General features: G+C 38.4%; 1 protein-coding gene across 1 annotated transcript in view; it reads right to left on the reverse strand.

Moving 5' to 3' along the window:
* The window catches only part of EFHC2 (EF-hand domain containing 2), a 283160-nt gene extending 263552 nt beyond the window's left edge, over nt 1-19608 (reverse strand). The window contains exons 1-2 of the mRNA XM_066249383.1: nt 19509-19608; nt 2606-2758 (exon numbers count right to left, since the gene is read on the reverse strand). Of these exons, the coding sequence (XP_066105480.1) occupies nt 2606-2758; nt 19509-19550 (195 nt within the window). The 5' untranslated portion in view covers nt 19551-19608. The remainder of the gene's footprint in view (nt 1-2605; nt 2759-19508) is intronic.
* Between the last annotated feature and the right edge of the window lie 290 nt (nt 19609-19898).

Genomic DNA, 19898 nt, shown 5'->3' on the forward strand with positions numbered 1-19898 from the left:
AATAATTTTAAAAAGAAGAGAGAGAGAGAAATACTGGTCCATGTTCAAAGCAAAGATGGTTTCCCAGGAAAGAAGCTTCCCTACAATCTGTTAGATCTCCATAAGTGTCAGAACTGAGCTTCAAAAAGATAAGTGCTCTAAGTGCTGAACCCTGATGCTGGTCACTTGGGATATGTCACTTGCACTATATTTGAAGACTTTTTAATTGGAATCAAAGTATTGTCAACCAATCCACATTAAAGCTGCTAAAAACCACCTGGTTATTAATGTACTAAGGTTTGAATTCTTTACCTAGCCCTGAATTATGTTTTAATTACAGGACCTAAATAATATAATAACTGGCTCTGTTTTGACAAACAAAACATGGAGCGGTCATACAAGGTTGTAGATAAATATAGCAATGAGAAACAACTGGTCACCTTGTTTTTGGTTGTTGTTTTTTTTCCACTTGATCTCAGTCCCTTTTTAAGATATTCAAATGGACTGCCTTCGTCAAACATCAATATGCCAATATATTTGTGTGTGTTATCTATATAAACATAGACATTAAGAAGTTCAGACTCTAATAATGGCACCTCTTTCCTTCACTTCTACAATTCTTGCCATGGCACCCTTGGTCAATGGGGAGCCATATTAGTATGGAGCAAAGAAGAGAAGGAATCTTAATCTTTCTGTTGCTATCTAAAGGCAAATTCAGAATCAAACAAAATTAATTAATAATAATTCACTAAGCAAAAGTGACAGCCTGACCAGACTCTTAGTGTCTAGAGAAGAACAGCTTATCTTATCCAGGGGAGGAGACGAAAGAAAGGATAAGAGAAACAACGATAAAATACCATATGATTTCACTTTCTAAAGAAAAATATAAATGAACAAACAAAACAGAAAAAGACTCATAGATACTGAAAACAGACTGACAGTTGCCAGAGTGGAGGAGGCTGGGGGACTGGGTAAAAAAGACAAAGGATTGAGAACTATACAGTGGTGGTTATAAAATAGTCACAGGGATGTAAAGTACAGCATAGGAAACATAGTCAATAATATTGTAATAACTATGCATGGTGCCAGGTGGGTACTGGAAATATAGGGTGGATTACTGTGTAAATTATAATTGTCTGATGACTAAACTATACACCTGAAACTAATACAAAATAATATTGAATGGAAACTATAATTTAAAATAATTAATTAATGTGGTACATATATATACACAATGGGATATTACTCAGCCATTAATATGATGACATACTGCCATTTATATAACATAGATGGACCTTAAGAACAGTATACTAAGTGAAATAAGTAAATCAGAAAAAGCTGGCCCTGGCCGGTTGGCTCAGTGGTAGAGCGTCAGCCTGGCATGCGTAAGTCCTGGGTTCAATTCCCAGCCAGGGCACACAGGGGAGGCGCCCATCTGCTTCTCCACCCCTCCCCCTCTCCTTCCTCTCTGTGTCTGTCTTCCCCTTCCGCAGCCGAGGCTCTATTGGAGCAAAAGACGGCCCGGGCGCTGGGGATGGCTCCTTGGCCTCTGCCCCAGGCACTAGAGTGGCTCTGGTCCCGACATAGCGACGCCCCAGTGGGCAGAGCATCCCCCCTGGTGGGCGTGCCAGGTGGATCCCGGTCCGACGCATGCAGGAGTCTGTCTGACTGCCTCCCCGCTTCCAGCTTCAGAAAAATAAAAAAATTTAAAAAAAAAAGCTAAAAACAGTATGATTTCACACATAGGTGGGATATAAACCTGAGACTCATGGACATAGATAAAAGTGAAGTGGTTACCAGGGAGGGGGATGGGGGGAGGGGAGTAAAGAAAGACAAATACAAAGTGACTGAAAATGATTTTACTTTGGGTGATGGGCACATAGCACAAGCAACAGCTCAGACGCCATAGAGATGTTCACTTGAAATCTATGTACTCTTATTGATAAATGTCACCTCATTAAATTTAACTTTAAAAAATGTGAAAAAGGGCCCTGGCCGGTTGGCTCAGCGGTAGAGCGTCGGCCTGGCGTGCAGGAGTCCTGGCTTCAATTCCCGACCAGGGCACACAGGAGAAGCGCCCATCTGCTTCTCCACCCCTCCCCCTCTCCTTCCTCTCTGTCTCTCTCTTCCCCTCCCGCAGCCCAGGCTCCACTGGAGCAAAATGATGGCCTGGGCGCTGGGGATGGCTCTGTGGCCTCTGCCTCAGGCGCTAGAATGGTTCTGATTGCAGCAGAGCCACGTCCCAGATGGGCAGAGCATTGCCCCCTGGTGGGCATGCCGGATGGATCGCGGTTGGGCGCATGCGGGAGTCTGTCTGACTGCCTCCCCATTTCCAGCTTCGGAAAAATGAAAAAAAAAAAAAGTGAAAAAGAAAATAGAAAGAAAGAAAGGTTGATAATCATTAGCAATAAAGGTGAACATTTGGCGTCTTGCAACCAATGCTCCTGGTCAGAAACAGGAGCAGGGATAACTTCTCTTTGTTGAGGGTATTTTTCTTCTTGAATGTGTTTTTCAGAAGAACTAGCCTTAACATTTACATTAAGGACTCTTATTTCCTCAAATCTACTTAATATTTAGTACATATGACATTTTAAGATTGCATTTCTCCTAATATCATGTGACTTACCTGTTTATCAAAAGCTACCCAGGATGGTACTGCACTCCCCATTGCTTTAGGAAATTCACTGTATTTAGGCTTTGGCTTTTGCCCAAGAAACATTTCAGCTATTCCAGATTTACGTCCTGCCGCAGGCACTCCATGGGATTTATCCATTCCCACCTGTGAACACAAAAGACAACATAAGATGGCCAAATTTACTCTTTAAGACTTTATTTGTTTTAAAAGGTTAACACAATTTTTCTCATTTGTTTTTCCCATTACAAAATGCACTGAGTGGCAAATAATTATGATCAATTTTTCTCCATAAAGTTGTGTCACATTTTAAATTCATTTTAATGAATTCGAAACTTTGAAAAGCAATAAGAATAAACCCAGTGCTCCACTCTATTTAAAACATTTTAGAATAACTATTACCACAAATGAACATTTAGAGCATTTGCTTGCTAATTGGTCTATTCTACTTATTTGCAAAGAAGGCAAATGGGGGGAAAAGCTCCTCTACTTCAGAGTAAAAATGTGCTTTCCCAAAGAAGTCTCACATTATTTTCACCACAACAGAATAAAAATTTTTTCTCATTAAAATAAATGTATCGAAAATTCCTAAGAGCTGACATTCTCCTCCTAATCGTAGAACTTTGCCATCGCTCTTTCTCGTTCCTCTCCCATCTTTTCTGGGACTAGGACAGAAAGGTAAAAGCCCAGAATATGCTACCAAGGGCTGGCATAGATGTGGGCCAACATCAACACAAACACACAGCTAGTAGGAAAGTAAAGTAGAAGAATTCCTCTGAATTATGACAAAATGAGTTAGCAAAGTGAAAGGTGTATATGACCTACAGGCTAGCAAGTCCAACCCTAAATATCTTTTGCGTTGTGTACAAGGAGCTATATATATATCAGATGATTTATTATAGCAGTGTTTGTATGAGTGAAAAATAAGAAACAATCTAAATGTCTACCAATAGCAGAAAAGATACCTCAATTGTGTTTTCTTTATAAAATGGAATATTAATACATAGGTTTAAATTACATATACTTAATATGGACAAATCTCAAAAAAATTCAAGCAAAGAAAATAGGTAGTAGAAGGGCACACAAAATTTGATAATTCCATATATATAAAGTCTGAAAATATTAAAAAAATACAGTATTATATATGGATGACATAAGCATGAAAATGATAAATAACAAATTCAAGATAATATATTCATGGTAATACAATATATGATATAATAAATATATAATAAAATGAACACACATGTACTCCACATCCCTGCAAAAAATATAGCATTTCAGGTACAATTGAAGCCTTCTCTCAGAGTTTATGCCCTTGCCTCCATCTCCAGAGGTAACCACTATCCTGAATTTGCTGCTTGAACTTGAACACTTTGCCAGGATTTTATAAAAGGCAGGTCAATTGCCTCTTGCAAAGCATGATGCACTGGAAGGAAATTCTGAGAGGGAATTCAAAAATACTCTGTTTGTGTTTTCTTGTTTTAAGACAATCTATTGAATGAGAGAAAATATTTACAAATCATATATCTGATAAGGAGCTAATCTCTAAAATATGTAAAGAACTGACACAACCTAACAGTAAAAAGAATCTCAATTTAAAAAAGGGCAAAGGATCCATTTAGACATTTTTCCAAAGAAGACATGCAAACAGCCAACAAACATATTAAAAGTGCTCAACATCACTAATTATCAGGAAAATTCAAATTAAAACCACAATGAAATATCACCTCACATCAGTTTAAATGGGTATTATCAAAAAATTACAAGGTTTGGCAAGAATAAGGAAAAAAGGAAACTCTCTGCACTGTCGGTGGGAATGCAAACTGGTCCGGCCATTATGAAAAACAATATGGAGGTTCCTCAAAAAAACTAAAAATAGAACTACCATGTGATTCAGCAATTCCACTCCTAGGTATTTATTTGAAAATGAAAACACTAATTTGAAAAATACATGCACTTCCTGTCTTCAAATTGTAACGTTTTTTACAATAGCCAAGACATGGAAACAACTTAAGTGTCCATCAATAGACAAAGAAAACATGGTACATATAATAGATTATTCATCCACAAAAAAGAATGAAATCTTACAATTTGCAAAAACATGGGTGGACCTTGAGGGCATTATGTCAAGTAAAATAAGTCAGACAGACAAAGACAAATGTATGATCTTATTTATATGTGGAGTCTGAAAAAAAAAAAAGCTCACAGACACTCAGAAAAGATAGGTGGTTATAAGAGGTAGAGGGAGGGTTGGGGGTGGTGGATGAAATAAGTAAAGGGGGTCAAAGGTACAAACTTCCCGTTATAAAATATATAAGTTGTGGGATGTAATGTACAGCCAAGTGACTATATTTAACAACTCCGTATTGTATATTTGAAAGTTGCTAAGAGAGTAAATCTTAAAAGTTCACAAGAAAAAACATTTTGTAACTCTGTGGTAACAGATGTTAACTAGATTTATTATAGTGATTATTTTGCAATATATACAAATACTGAATCATTATATTGTACACCTGCAACTAACATGTTATTTATCAATTGAACCTCAATGAAAATAAAAAAAATTAACTATTCAATATCAAAAAGAAAAGAAAAGGCCTCATTTCCTCTTATAGTGAAGGCAGCCTGGAAGAAAGGGGAAGGGCCTGAGTAGCCTTGCCAAGCGGAGCCAGACAAAAACAGCTTCCCTGAGCAGATGAACAGCCCCAGTCAGAGGCTGGGGGAAGAAAACTAGAGGCAGTGATTAGGATGGTGAGATGCAGATTGGCTCTGTTCCTTTGAGAATCCATCCCCAGCACCTCAATCAGCCCCCACATCCTCTCACACTCACACACACACACACTCAGGTTACCACAAGTCTGTCCCAAATTGCTCATAACAAAGCAAAATATTGGGCTGGTTAAAATAAGTGTTGGAATAACACAATTTTATATCAGTGTTCTTTCCTTCTTTTAAAGTAAGTAATTTTGGGTAATCACAAACCTGGTCAAACAAGTAAGTGTTTCTTAAGCATTTACTATATCCCTAGCTTTGTACCAGCTATACTAGTTAAAATAAGCATAAGACTCAACCTTTGCCCTAAAGAAGAGACCCACAATCTTGCTGATGAGGCAATATTTAGATATGTAAAAAAAAAAAATGCTAAAAAACCAGTTTAAGCCCTGGCCGGTTGGCTCAGCGGTAGAGCGTCGGCCTGGCGTGCAGGAGTCCCGGGTTCGATTCCCAGCCAGGGCACACAGGAGAAGCGCCCATCTGCTTCTCCACCCCTCCCCCTCTCCTTCTTCTCTGTCTCTCTCTTCCCCTTCTGCAGCGGAGGCTCCATTGGAGCAAAGATTGCCCAGGCGCTGAGGATGGCTCTGGCCTCTGCCTCAGGCGCTAGAATGGCTCTGGATGCAACAGAGTGACGCCCCAGAGGGGCAGAGCATCGCCCCCTGGTGGGCATGCCGGGTGGATCCTGGTCGGACGCATGCGGGAGTCTGTCTGACTGCCTCCCCGTTTCCAGCTTCGGAAAAATGAAAAAAAATAATAATAAAAATAAAAAAACAGTTTAACTACCATCTTTGACCACTTTCTATGAGCTAGACCCTTTACTAAGGGCTTTATATACATTACTTAACTTCACCATCACAAAGCTAGTTGACAGGTGTTATTACTGACACGTTATCAATGAGGAAACCAAGGCAGAGAGAGGTCAACTAGCACACCCACAATTACATGGTAATTAGTGGAGACTGTATCTGAACCTAATTTCATGTGACCCTACACTCTGGTAAGTTTATTACCCAGAGTTGTATACTGCCAGGCTGGAGTAGTAGTGTTGAAGTGCTGTAGGTAATTGGATACTGTCTTGGAGGAATGGGATGAATTAGACAGGAGAGAAGAAACAAGGGTGTTCCAGAAAGAGTTATGAATGATGCACTGTGGCTGAACTGACAGCACCTAGTGTGAGGGGCAAGAGGGGGCAAGGTTAATAAAAAGGAAAAGTTCTGGTTTGGAAGGGGGATGAGGTAGAGTAGAATATGTAAGGTCTATATTATGGAAAGCATCACATTTAAATGCCATATACATATAAAACTCTCCTTGAGCAAAGATGAAATATTATAAAAGGGTGTCTAGATGGACTTAAAACCATTTTAGAGTCATCACATTGTCAAGATTTAGAAAGCTAGATAATACTGAAGGTTGGAGAGAATATGGGGAAAGAGGAAACCAAGTCCTTTGTTGATTGGCGAGTTAACTATCCTTCTGAGTAGCAATGTGGTACCACTTCGCAGAATTAGGGATGGTATTCTTTATGATTCAAGAATCTCACTCTCGGATATATACCTCAGAAAAATTCTCATGGTAGCCAATAAATGAATATGTGTGAGAATGTGTTAGTATTTGAGGGAAGTTGGAGGCAAGCTAGACATCCATGGTGATGAAATGGATAAGAAAATATGGTTTAATGGATAAATACACTACAGTGGGTGTTAACTTCACCTCATTTCTTAGAAGCAATAAACCACATGTATTAACTCAGGCTGCCATAACAAAATTCCATAGAATGGGTGGCTTAAACAATGGGAATTTAATTCTGGAGAAGATCAAGGCACTGGTCCAAGATCAAGGCACTGGTCAATTGCCCAGTGTGGGCTCTCTTCCTGGCTTGAAAACTACCAACTTCTCAAAGTGTCCCCACTTGGAAGTGAAAGAAAGAGCTCTCTGGTGTCTCTTTTCTTTTTTTATTCTTTTTTTTTTTTTTTTTTGTGAAAGATGCAGGGAGAGACAGAAAGACAGGAACATCGAACTCTTCCTGTATGTGCCCTGCCCAGGGATCGAACCGGCAACCTCTGCGTTTCAGGACGATGCTCCAACCAACTGAGCTATCTGGTGAGGGCTTCTGGTGTCTCTTCCTAATTAGAGCAATAATTTCATCATGGGATCCTTACCCTCATAATCTCATCTAAAATATAATTACCTCCCAAGGCTTCAAATCTTATCACACTGGGGTTTGTGTTTCAACATAAATTTTTTGGGGGAAGACAAAATTTATTCCATAGCATCAGATGTGCATATAGCAACACAGAGAGACCCTTAAGACATATTGTTGGGTGAAAAAACTGTATCTATCACACGTCATTTATATATTTTTTAAAAAACACAAAAATACTACAAATTTTATAAGGACACATACAGACTCAAGAATGTACATCAAAGACATTTGTATGAAATCCTACATAAAGTGGAAAAGGAATGAGATTGGGGATCAGGAATAATGAGGAATAGAAACAAATAAAACACAAGAGAGGCCTTGTACAGATGAATGATATTGTGCCAGAAATGGAGGAACAGAATTAACTCACCTCTTTGCACCCGACATTTGCTTTAGATTGACAGCTGTCAAAGGGGAGGGGGTTGGGGGGCTGGATGAAAGAAGGTGAAGACACAAACAGTGTGGTAACAGCCAGAACAAAAGGAGAGTAGGAGTAGGTGGAGGTGGGCAAAGGGGGGATAAATGGAGATAGAAAGAGACTTTACTTTGGGAAGCAGGATGCAGTATGGAAATGATGTTTTGTTGAGTTGTACACTTGAAACCTATATGGTTTTGTGAACTAATGTCACCCCAATAAATTCAATAAAAATAAAATGACAGATTAGAATGTGGGGTGAAAGGCAAACTAGGCAACCTGCTAATGCAACTGAGCAGGCACAAGGTGAGAAAGGCTTGCATCAGGGTAAAGATAATGAGAATGGAAAAGAAGAAACATCCTATAAAACAGGGACAGTCACCTATCTTTGGAAAAAGCAAGTTTGAATGTTTTTCCAAATCATTTCAAACTGACACTTTTGTAATATGCAGTAAAATTTGTTATAAGAAATTGAAATAAAAACAGACATAAAGACATGCAAGCCCACTGATCATACTCTTGGACAGCATGACAATGTCAAATTGGTTTATAAGTTTCTAGAAACTCCCAATGTCACAAATTCACATCACCCTTTGGGTAACACTGTTATAGTGGACATCAGGCAAAGAACCCAACATCTGTGGTTGTGTTAAGAAAGAAAGAGTGATTGATGGGAGGTGATTTGAAAGTTTCATGTCAGCCTCACTTTCATGTTGAAAGTGGGGGGGGGGGAGCTTGACCGGGCAGTGGCACAGTGGATAGAGCGTCAGAGTGGGATATGGAAGACCCAAGTTCGAGACCCCGAGGTCGCCAGTCTAAGCACGTGCTCATATGGTTTGAGCAAAAGCTCACAAGCTTGGATCCAAGGTCGCTGGCTCAAGCAAGGGGTCACTCGGTCTGCTGAAGGCTCGCAGTCAGGGCACATATGAAAAAGCAATCAATGAACAACTAAGGTGTCGCAACGAAAAATTGATGATTGATACTTCTCATCTCTCTCTGTTCCTGGCTGCTGTCCCTATCTATCCCTCTCTCTGACTCTCTATCTCTGTCTCTGTAAAAAAAAAAAAAAAGTGGGTGGAGGAAAAGAAGAGGAAAACAGTGAGGATGAAATACATACTTCCATTACCACCTCCTTAGCCTACATATTGCTGCAGCTCCCAAATATTTTTATAATGAAAGCAACTATTACTAAAACCTTTCCAGAACTCTTGGCTCATGAGTTATGAATTCACACAGTCAAATCAAAACCAACAAAACACACACACACAGATATACACACATACTTCTCCTAAAGTTCAGTAGAATGCCAATTTTTATTGTCATTCTAATCAACATACCAGACAAAATTTCAATTCTGCACTATCGGAGTATCAACTTAAAATTTTAATTCAAAATTCTATACCTTAAAAACTTATTAGGCCCTGGCCGGTTGGCTCAGTGGTAGAGCGTCAGCCTGGCGTGCAGGGGTCCCGGGTTCGATTCCAGGCCAGGGCACACAGGAGAAGCGCCCATCTGCTTCTCCACCCCTCCCCCTCTCCTTCCTCTCTGTCTCTCTCTTCCCCTCCTGCAGCCGAGGCTCCATTGGAGCAAAGATGGCCCGGGCGCTGGGGATGGCTCCTTGGCCTCTGCCCCAGGTGCTAGAGTGACTCTGGTCACAACAGAGCGACACCCCAGAGGGGCAGAGCATCGCCCCCTGGTGGGCAAAGCTTCGCCCCTGGTGGGCGTGCCGGGTGGATCCCGGTCTGTCTGACTGTCTCTCCCCGTTTCTAGCTTCAGAAAAATACAAAAAAAAACAACAAAAAAAAACACTTATTGCTTGAGGATTTGTTTGGTATAATGTAAAAGTCTATAAGGCATCTGTTTCAAATGGTTTTCCTTCCTGACACACACCCATGTTCAAGATCTGCCATTAAAATCCCTTAGAAACATGTCAACATGCCTTTTGCCCTAGTGACTATGAAGTGGTACTCTGTCTCAGTCCAAAGATAAGAGGCAAATGTCTTATGAAATGATAATATCAGGAACGTACAACCCCCAGATCAAGTGCCTCTTGGTATCTCAGCTCTTTGGGTCCTACCCCACTGATGATACTGCTACTGAAAAAAGAGCAGTCAAATCCAGACTTCCCTTGATGTTTTACATCAAATTAATAGCTTATACCACCATCCCTTCTATGTTGCTAAAAATTGGAAGAGCAATTTTGTCACATGCTTGGATTGATTAATGAATAATCAATATGTTATCAGGGCCACTATAGAAACCACAAAGCTAACTCAAACTGAGAAGCAGGCTATAGTCATCAGCATGAGTTGTTTATCCATTAATTATCTCTTTTCAGAGCTCCAGCACATCAGAATCTCTGTTTCTTTCTAGACTGCACTACAATACCCAGATGCTTAAGACAAAAGCAGAAAGGGTGAGGTGCTTCCTAAGAACATGATAGCTCTTTAGGGCCACCATGAGTTAGAGGTCTATTTTTGCAATGTGAATATCATTCTTATAGCCATAATAATTAACATGTTCTAAGTACTTTGAAAGCATTAAATTCTTTTAATCCTCAGAGGATATCTGAGTATTCTTTATCATTATCCCCATTTTATAGGTGGGGAGATTTAGGCACAGAGAGTTTAAGTAATTTTCCCAAGCTCACTCAACTAGTATAAGTAATGAATCCAGGATGTAAACTCAATGCCTGAGACCTTAAGCATTAGGCCTCACATTGATTGTGCCCTCTCAGAGAAAAATAATAGGCATTCCCTTGTTTAAGTCATTAAGTTTCAATTAACATTTTTGCTTTTGACAAACATCATAAAAACACCCATGACCTAGAAGGGAGGGATTAGATCATATCATTGTACTTAAACTCAATTCCTTAAAAGCAGGACAGATATTAGAGAGTGCTGTAGAAAACCTTTTACAGCCACCAGCAGTTATTGGAAATTTGGGAACTGAACAGAGTCAGTTAATAATTCATATTTCAATATACATTAACAATACATTTTAACTATTGTTGAGGGGAATGGAAAATATGATATAGAATTACATAAAACTATCATTCTTAGATACTCCTGCCTGATGAGATTGGGGACTAATTTGCTTTTGTTCCATGACTATATTTTTCTTCCCTTCATATCATATTTATTTTAGAAATTCACTTTTTCTTTTCTTCTTTTCTGTACTTTTATAGAGAAAAAGTGTCACTCAGTAAGTACTATGAATCTTCAAGAAAAAATAACAATATTGCTTCGGCTACAGTGAATTCATAGAGCCAGGACCATAAGAGGATAAAAGCTATCATAACTTATTAAGAGAGCTAAATCACTCAAAAAGAAACCCCAACTATAAAAATAAAAAGCTATTTCAAAGAAAACTTCTAACATTTTAAGCTAATCTTCTTTTCTTTCCAAACCTAATTTTGAAAAGTGTTGTGCTCATGATTCTTAGTCATCAACTCAATGTAACAATGATGTTTTATATATTTAATAATGTATTTAAATCAGTAGAGTGGAAAATATAATCTAAATCAACAAGCTCTAGAGAGATATGTAGCCCCTTCCTCTGAAGATTCTGATTTTCTTCTCTAAATAATTCAACTCAAAGCACCAATCAAAATAATTCAACTCAAAACACCAATCAATAAAAAGAATGTTCTTAGTAATGATTGTGCTAGCATTTGCAGAATTTGCCCCCAAAGTAAACTCAAATTGTACCCCTTCCTCTGTTTCTTAAATCAGAATAGCCTATTCATTTACCGTACATTACTGGCCTATTAAAAGAGACTTACAAAAAAAAAAAAAAAAAGCACGCCAAACACTTCCTCAAAAGTCAGTTAAAATCACTGGCTCACTGTAGCTAATTAATAAGTACATACATTCCCAATTTCCTTCTCGCTTGTCAGTTGCCATTTTTAAGTCAGAAAAGGCTAAACACTCCATTTGTTTCTTCTGCCTCCTTTTCAGAAGTCTGCTCTGGGATTCTGGAAAAGTCTTTTGTCCTCTTGAGCCAAGAAACAAATGCAGGTAATGCTGCCCCTAGTTCACCTCTTCTTGCCTTGAGATGTATACCTGATGCCTGGAGCTGTAGTAGCTACCTTGGGATTATGGGCATGAAGATGAGGAGAATCACAAGCTGCTGGATCAAAGTTGAAATTTTAAATGTATGCCAGCAGCCACCTACCTCCAGACTTCCTGCTTAGTAAAAAAAATAAATCCTTGCTTATTTAAGCCTCTAGTGCTCAGGTATGCCATTACTTACAGCTGAAAGCATTGCAAACTAATGCATGTAGTCTCTAAAAGCTATGCTTTAATGCTTTTGTTTTACAGAATAAGATTAAGCTATCTATAGGGTAATTTTCATTGCACATTGAAAAATATAAATTCTTCTCAAATTTAAGTACAACAAATATTAGTAAAATTTATCACCTTCACTAACTTAAGCAATGTATTTGAGAGTAATTCTAGATTCATGAAGAGGGGTAACTGGTTACACTGATAAGGCTAGAAAAACTTAAAAGCTAATGGCAGCTATGTGTTATCTAAACATGGGCAGTGCATATGGAGATGGAAACCAGGAGTTAATGATCTGGCCTACTATCTGCTTTATGGATATTATGAAGGAAAGTCTACCTCAAGGTAAACCCAGGGAGTTGTTTGTGGGATGAAAGTTCATAAGTGTGATAAGCATGTGTGTTTGTGTGTTTGTGTGTTTGTGTTGGGAGTAGGCAGGCTTAAGTGAGTTTCTTGTAACACTCAAGTTCAGCACACCTGTAATAATACATTGTCTGTAGCAGCATTTGATACAAGCTAATGGTCATCAAAGAAGGTGGCACCAGAAAACAAAGTACCTGCAACATAGTACACAATCATATCTGACCTCCCTCTCCCCTCAGCAAAGAGTCTGTGGGCTTTGGGATTATGGGACATTTGGGTAAGAGCTATGGATTCAAAACTCCTCAGTCAGAGTTGAAGGGTGAGATACAAGGGCAACACAGCTTCCAGATATACGTGGTGAATTGCTCAAGACTTTCAGGGACAGAAGCAGCCTTGTCCCATAGCTGTGAGGACAATGATGATAGAAACCCAAAGATGGGAGAGAGTGGTGATTGTGCAATTATGCTGACTGTGTTTAGAACTGGAAACTGAACATCTTCATCAACATTTCCTGATTGCACAAGAGCATGTATTGAAACTCATGAAAATAATATTTTAAAGTGGAAAAGGTATAGGGACTTCAGTGAAAGTGAAGTTTTCATACTTCATTTTAAATAGAAAAACACTAATAGCAATAGACTACAGCTTATATGAACTATATAAACATATATATGGCTTATATAAACAATATATAAATATACATATAATATATAAATATACACATATATATAGTAATATCCAGAACTATGAAAATGATACTAAAAGACATGCTCAAAAATACTATAAGTAAATCAAGATGGATGTTTAAAAAGGTGAAAGATTTATACAATATGAGGAGAAACCAGAGTACCAACATGGAATTTAAAAGGTACCGTATTTTCCCATATATAGGACACATCATTTTTCAAAAAATTTTAGGTCTAAAAACTGGGTGTGTCTTATACAGAGTTTGTAGTTTTTTTGCTTGCATTTCCCACTTTTTTGCACTTGTTTTTGCGCTCATTGTTAAAGATAGTGATTCGTCATCAGACACAGATGAGGACAAGCTAATGGATGAGAGTTTTGACAGTGATGAGAAGTTGTATGAATTTTATGATGAATAAAACTGGAGTTCAATAACTTTATGTAATACATTTTTTTTCAAATTTTGGGCCCCTAAATTAAGGTACGTCTTAAACACGGGGAAATATGGTATTCTAGTAACCCACAGGAAGGCAAGAAAAGGGAAACAGAAGATAAAATGGAAAACAGATAATAATGTATCAGACATAAGCATTAATATATCAATAACCACCTTGAATGTAAATAATCTAAATACATTAATCAAGAAACAGATTTGCAGAACGGATTTAAAAAAACATGACCAATTATACACTATTCATAGGAAACTCACTTCAAATTCAATGACATAGGTCAGTTGAAAGTAAAAGGACGAAAAAAGATATACCAGGCAAACACTAATTTTAAAAAAGCAAGAGTGGCTATATCTATATAGATAAACTAGATTTCAGAGCAAAGACATTCACTCGAGAAAAGTGGGACACTACATAAGGATAAATGAATTGATCCATCAGGAAGATATAAAAATTATGTATGTATGCACTAAACTAAACAATAGAACTTCAAAATATATGAAGCGAAACCTATAGAGCAGAAAGAGAAATAAACAAACCCACAATTATAGATGGGACTGCAATAATCCTCTCAACAACTAAGAGAACTTAATTGACATATACACAACACTCCATCCAAACACAGCAGAATACATATTACTTCCAAGTGTGCATGGAATATTCACCAAGATATACCATACTGTATAAAATAAATTTCAAAAATTTTATCATAATTTATCATTATCAGACCATAAAAGAATTTTAAAAAAATTTAAAAGAAATAAAATCATATGTGTTATAATCTTTGATGATAATGAAATCAAATTAGAAATCAATAACAGAAAGGTAACAGGAAATCTCCAAATGCTTGAAAATTGAACAAAACACTTCTAAATAGTCTATGGGTCAAAGAGAAATCCTTAAAAGAAATGTTAAAGACTAGAACTGAAAGAAAATGAAAATACAAAATATCAAAATATGTTGGACACAGCTGAAGCAGTTTTGAGAGAAAAATCTTTATCCTTACATTGGAACTGAGAAAAGGACTTAAATCAATAACCTAAGTCCCAACACTTCAAAAAATATATATAAAAAAGAGTAAAATAAAATAAAAGCAAACCTAAAGAAAGAAATACAAATATCAGAGCCAAAATCAATGAAATTGATGAAAACAAGAGAAAATCAATCAAATGCAAAGCTTATTCTTAAAATATATCAATAAAGTTGATAAATCTCTAGCAAAACTAAAAAAAATTAAATTATATAAGATACAAATCACCAATATCAGAAATCAAATAGGAGGTATCTTCACAGATGCCATAGGCAATAAAAATAAGAGAACACTTAGATCAACTTTATGCACATAAAGTCAACTACTTGGAAAAAGTGGACCAATTTCTTAAAACCACAATCTATCAAAACTCAGTCAAGATGAAATAATCTGAATAGACCTACAATCTTTAAGAAACTGAATTTTTAACTAAAAGACAAAAAAGAAACCCCTATTTCCACCTTGCTTTATTGGAAAATTTTACCTAATATTTAAACAAGAATTAATACAAATTTTATGCAATCTCTTACAGAAAATAAGAGACAAGTCTTCCCAACTTATTTTATTAGATCAGTATTATTTTAATATAAAAACAGACAAGACAGTTCAGAAATAAAACTACAGACCAATATTTCTCATTAACATAGATGTAAAAACGCTCTAGAAAATATTAGCAAATTGGCCCTGGCCGGTTGGCTCAGCGGTAGAGCGTCGCCCTGGCATGCAGGAGTCCGGGGTTCGATTCCCAGCCAGGGCACACAGGAGAAGCGCCCATCTGCTTCTCCACCCCTCCCCCTCTCCTTCCTCTCTGTCTCTCTCTTCCCCTCCCGCAGCCGAGGCTCCTTTGGAGCAAAAAGATGGCCTGGGCGCTGGGGATGGCTCCTTGACCTCTGCCCCAGGCGCTAGAGTGGCTCTGGTTGCGACAGAGCGACGCCCCGGATGGGCAGAGCATCGCCCCCTGGTGGGCGTGCCGGGTGGTGCCCAGTGGGGCGCATGCGGGAGTCTGTCTGACTGCCTCCCCGTTTCCAGCTTTGGAAAAATGAAAAAAAAAAAAAAGAAAAGAAAATATTAGCAAATTGAGTCCATCAATGTATAAGAAGAATTATATCCTATGACAAAGTGGGATTTATTATGCAAAGCTGGATCAACATTCAAAACGCAATCAATGTAACCCACCAAGTAAAGAAAAAAATTCAAAAGATCATATCAATTAATACAGGTAAATAGATTTGACAAAATCTAACACCCATTCATGATAAAAACTCTCAGCAAGTTATAAAATTACTTGATAAAGAGCATCTACAAGAAACTTATAGCTAACATCATCCTTTACAGAAAAAGACTAAAGTTTTTCCCCTAAGGTCAGGAACAAGGCAAGAATGTAGGCTCTATTCAATCTTATTCAACATATTACCATAAATTCTGCAATAAGGCTAGAAAAATAAAATAAAAAGAATAAAATAAAATGTAAATGTCTCTATTTGTAGATGACAAGATTATATACATAAAAAATTGCACATTTTTTTTTGGCGGGGAACACTTGAATCATAAAAATAAAAATCCCACAGAATTTATAAAAACATATTCCTAAAACTAATAGAGTTCAGCAGGGTCACAAGATATGAGATAAACACACAAAATTCAACCACACTTTTATATACTAACAATGAACATGCAAAACTGAAATTTTAAATACAATGGCATTACAATAACTTTAAGGAAAATTAAATATAAACTTGTACAAGATCTGTAGGCTAAAAATTACAAAATGCTGATGAAAAAAATCACAGATGACTTGAAGAAATGTAGAGACATATCATGTTCACAGATTAGACAATATGACATAGTAAAGATGCCAACTTTCCCTCAATTGATCTACAGGTTCAATTAAATTCCTATCAAAATCCTAGTAAAGTTATTTGTAGACATAGGTGAGCTTATTCTAAAATTCATATGGAAATGTATAGACTCAAGACAAAGAAGAATCTTGGCAAAGAAAAATAAAATAGGAGGAATCACTATACCTGATCTTAGAGTTCATTATATTACTACAGTAATAAAAAACAGTATGTCATTGGTAGAGGGACAAACACATAGATCAATGGAACAAATCAGAGAATACAGAAAGAGAGTCACACAAATATGCTTTTGTTCTGTTTTGGTTTTTTACAAAGGTGCAAAAGCAATTCAATGGATGAAAGACAGCCCTCTCAACAAATGGTGCTGCAGTAATTGGATATCCAAGGGATAATTAAATTAATCATGGCCTAAATCTCATACCTTACACAAAAATTAACTCAAAATAGATGACAATCTTAAACATAAAATGTAAAACTGTAAAAATTTTAGGACAAAACATAGGATAAAATTTCAGGATCTAGGGCTAGGCAGAGAATTCTTAGAATTAATACCAAAAGCACAACCCATAAAAGGGAAAATTGATTAACTGGACCTCATCAAAATTAGAAACATTTTTGTTCTACAAAAGAAAGTTAACAGGTTCACCTGACCAGGCAGTGATGCAGTGGATAGAGCATCAAACTGGTATGCTAAGGACCCAGGTTTGAAACCCTGAGGTTGCCAGCTTGAGCGCAGGCCCACCAGTTTGAGTATGGGGTCACCGACTTGGACGTGGGATCACAGACATGAACCCATGATCACTGGCTTGAGCCCAAAGGTTGCTAGCTTGAAGTTCAAGGTCGCTGGCTTGAGCAAGGGGTTACTGGCTCAGCTGGAGTCCCCAAGTCAAGGAAAATATGAGAAAGCAATCAATGAACAACTAAAGTGCCGCAACAAAATTTAAAAAAAGGAAAGCTAACAGGATGAAAAGACAAGCTACAAACTGAGAGGAAATATGTTTGAAGCACATCTTAGACAAAGAGTTAGTATCTGGAATGTATAATTTCTCAAATATCAACAGTTAAAACAAAGAATCCAAGTAGAAGCAGGAAAAAGACATAAACAGGTCCTGGCCAGTTAGCTCAGTTGGTTAACAGTGTCCTCACAAAACGGCAGGTTGTATGTTTGATCCCCCCCACCCCAGGTCAGGGCACATAGGGAAAGCAGTCAATGAATGTGCTACTGAATGGAACAACAAATGAATGCTTCTCTTCCCTCTCTCTTCCTTTTCCCCTTCCTCTCCCTTCTCTCTCCCTTCCTCTCCTATCTCTAAAAAACAAAACAAAATAAAATAAAACAAAAAACAAACAAAACAAAAAAATTAAACCCTGGCCAGATATCAGTTGGTTGGAGTGCCATCCCAGAGTGTGGATATTGTCGGTTTGATTCCCCAGTCAGGGCACATACAGGAACAGCACCTGCCTCTCTCTCAAAAAAAAGATGTCAACAGACATTTCACTAAGGTGGATATACAGATGGTAAATAAGTACATGAAAAGATATTTAAGTCATCGGCCATCAGATATGCCAATTAAACCCACAATGAGATATCACTACACACCTATCAGACAGCTAAAATTAAAAAAGTGACAATACTAAATAAATGCTGCCTAGGATGTGAATAAACTGGATGACTCATATACTGCTACTGGGAATGTAAAATGGTACATTCACTCTCAAAAATATAAGTATTTTTTCACAAAATTACATGTGCAATTATTATATGATCTAGCAATTGCATTCTTGGACATTTATCTCAGAAAATGAAAACACATGTTCATGCTTGACAGGCGGTGGAGCAGTGGATAGAATATTGGACATGGATGCAGAGGACCCAGGTTCGAAACCCCGAGGTTGCCGGCTTGAGCACAGGCTCACCAGCTTGAGCGTGGGGCAGCTGTCTTGAGCATGGGATCATAGACATGACCCCATGGTCACTGGCTTGAGCCCAAGGTCATTGGCATGAGCAAGGGGTCACTGGCTCAGCTGGAGCCCCCAAGTCAAGGCAAATATGAGAAAGCAATCAATAAACAACTAAAGTGCCACAACAACTAGTTGATAGTTCATACTTCTCATTTCTCTTTCACAAGAAAAAAACAAAACTCAAATAAACAAAAAAAAGAACCCAAAACAAAAGAAAACAAAAAATCTCCAAACTAGGTGTGTCTCTGTATAAATGAACCCTTATCTATCTGCCCCCTACCAGCTTTGAGAGTGCCAGGTTTTTTCAATTTAATAACTGATACTGTATTTAGCTCTTTCACACAAGGTTCAATTTAATAACTGATACTGTATTTAGCTCTTTCACACAAGGATGTGAGAACAGGTTGCCTGGAAGAAACGCAGTTTCACTATTGAGACTATGTAGCTCTGACCAATGCCTCAGTTTCCTCAATTGTAAAATGGGAATAAAAATAGTGCTGAATACAAAGAGATGTTGGGAACATCAAATGCCATGTAAAGTTATTAAAGCGCAGCACCTCACACATCTTAAACGCTCATAGTTGCTTGTTACCATCACCACCATCTACTACCTCCAAGGGTCCTCCCACCTCTAAGAACTGTACTTATGTTATCTAATGTAGGAAAAGAATTCAGACGCAGTTGGAGAAATGGGGAAAGGAAAAGCAGAGAGTAAGGGTTCCGCCAGCCTACAAGTTTGATCCAAGTTATGCCCAATTCACAGAAGGAGAAGCAAGAGGCAGGAGTCTTCAGTAAAGTTCGAGGAGGTGGCCACACCTAGTACCCCAGACCCCTACCGTGACCTCAGACCTACTGCGCCCTCACTACTCACGTTGCGTCTTAACTTATAGCCGGGCAGCAGCGGCAGGGCCATGGCTCTAAGTGTCTGAGGGTTAAGGGTCCGAGAAGTAAGGGGCCAGCAGGCAGCCACAGCGTGGCTATCGCTTTGTTTGACACCCCTCCCCCCGCCACACCACCGCCACTACGTTACCTGGAAACGGGAGGTGGCGTCACAAACGAGGGTGGGGCTGCAGCGGGTCTGGGGCTCCGGACGGGGCCGGATGAGGGGCGGGGCTGGATGAGGGGGGGCGGTGAGGGGCGGGGCTAAGCAGGAAGCCCCACGTGCACCTCCTTCCCTACATGCCCCTTTTCCGCACGCGCCCACGCACGCAGCGGGGTGGCGGTTTTCCGAGGCTTTTCTTTCCAGACGCTTTGTGCGCAC

Source organism: Saccopteryx bilineata, chromosome X, assembly GCF_036850765.1.
Source record: "Saccopteryx bilineata isolate mSacBil1 chromosome X, mSacBil1_pri_phased_curated, whole genome shotgun sequence".
NCBI classification, from domain to species: Eukaryota; Metazoa; Chordata; class Mammalia; order Chiroptera; family Emballonuridae; genus Saccopteryx; species Saccopteryx bilineata.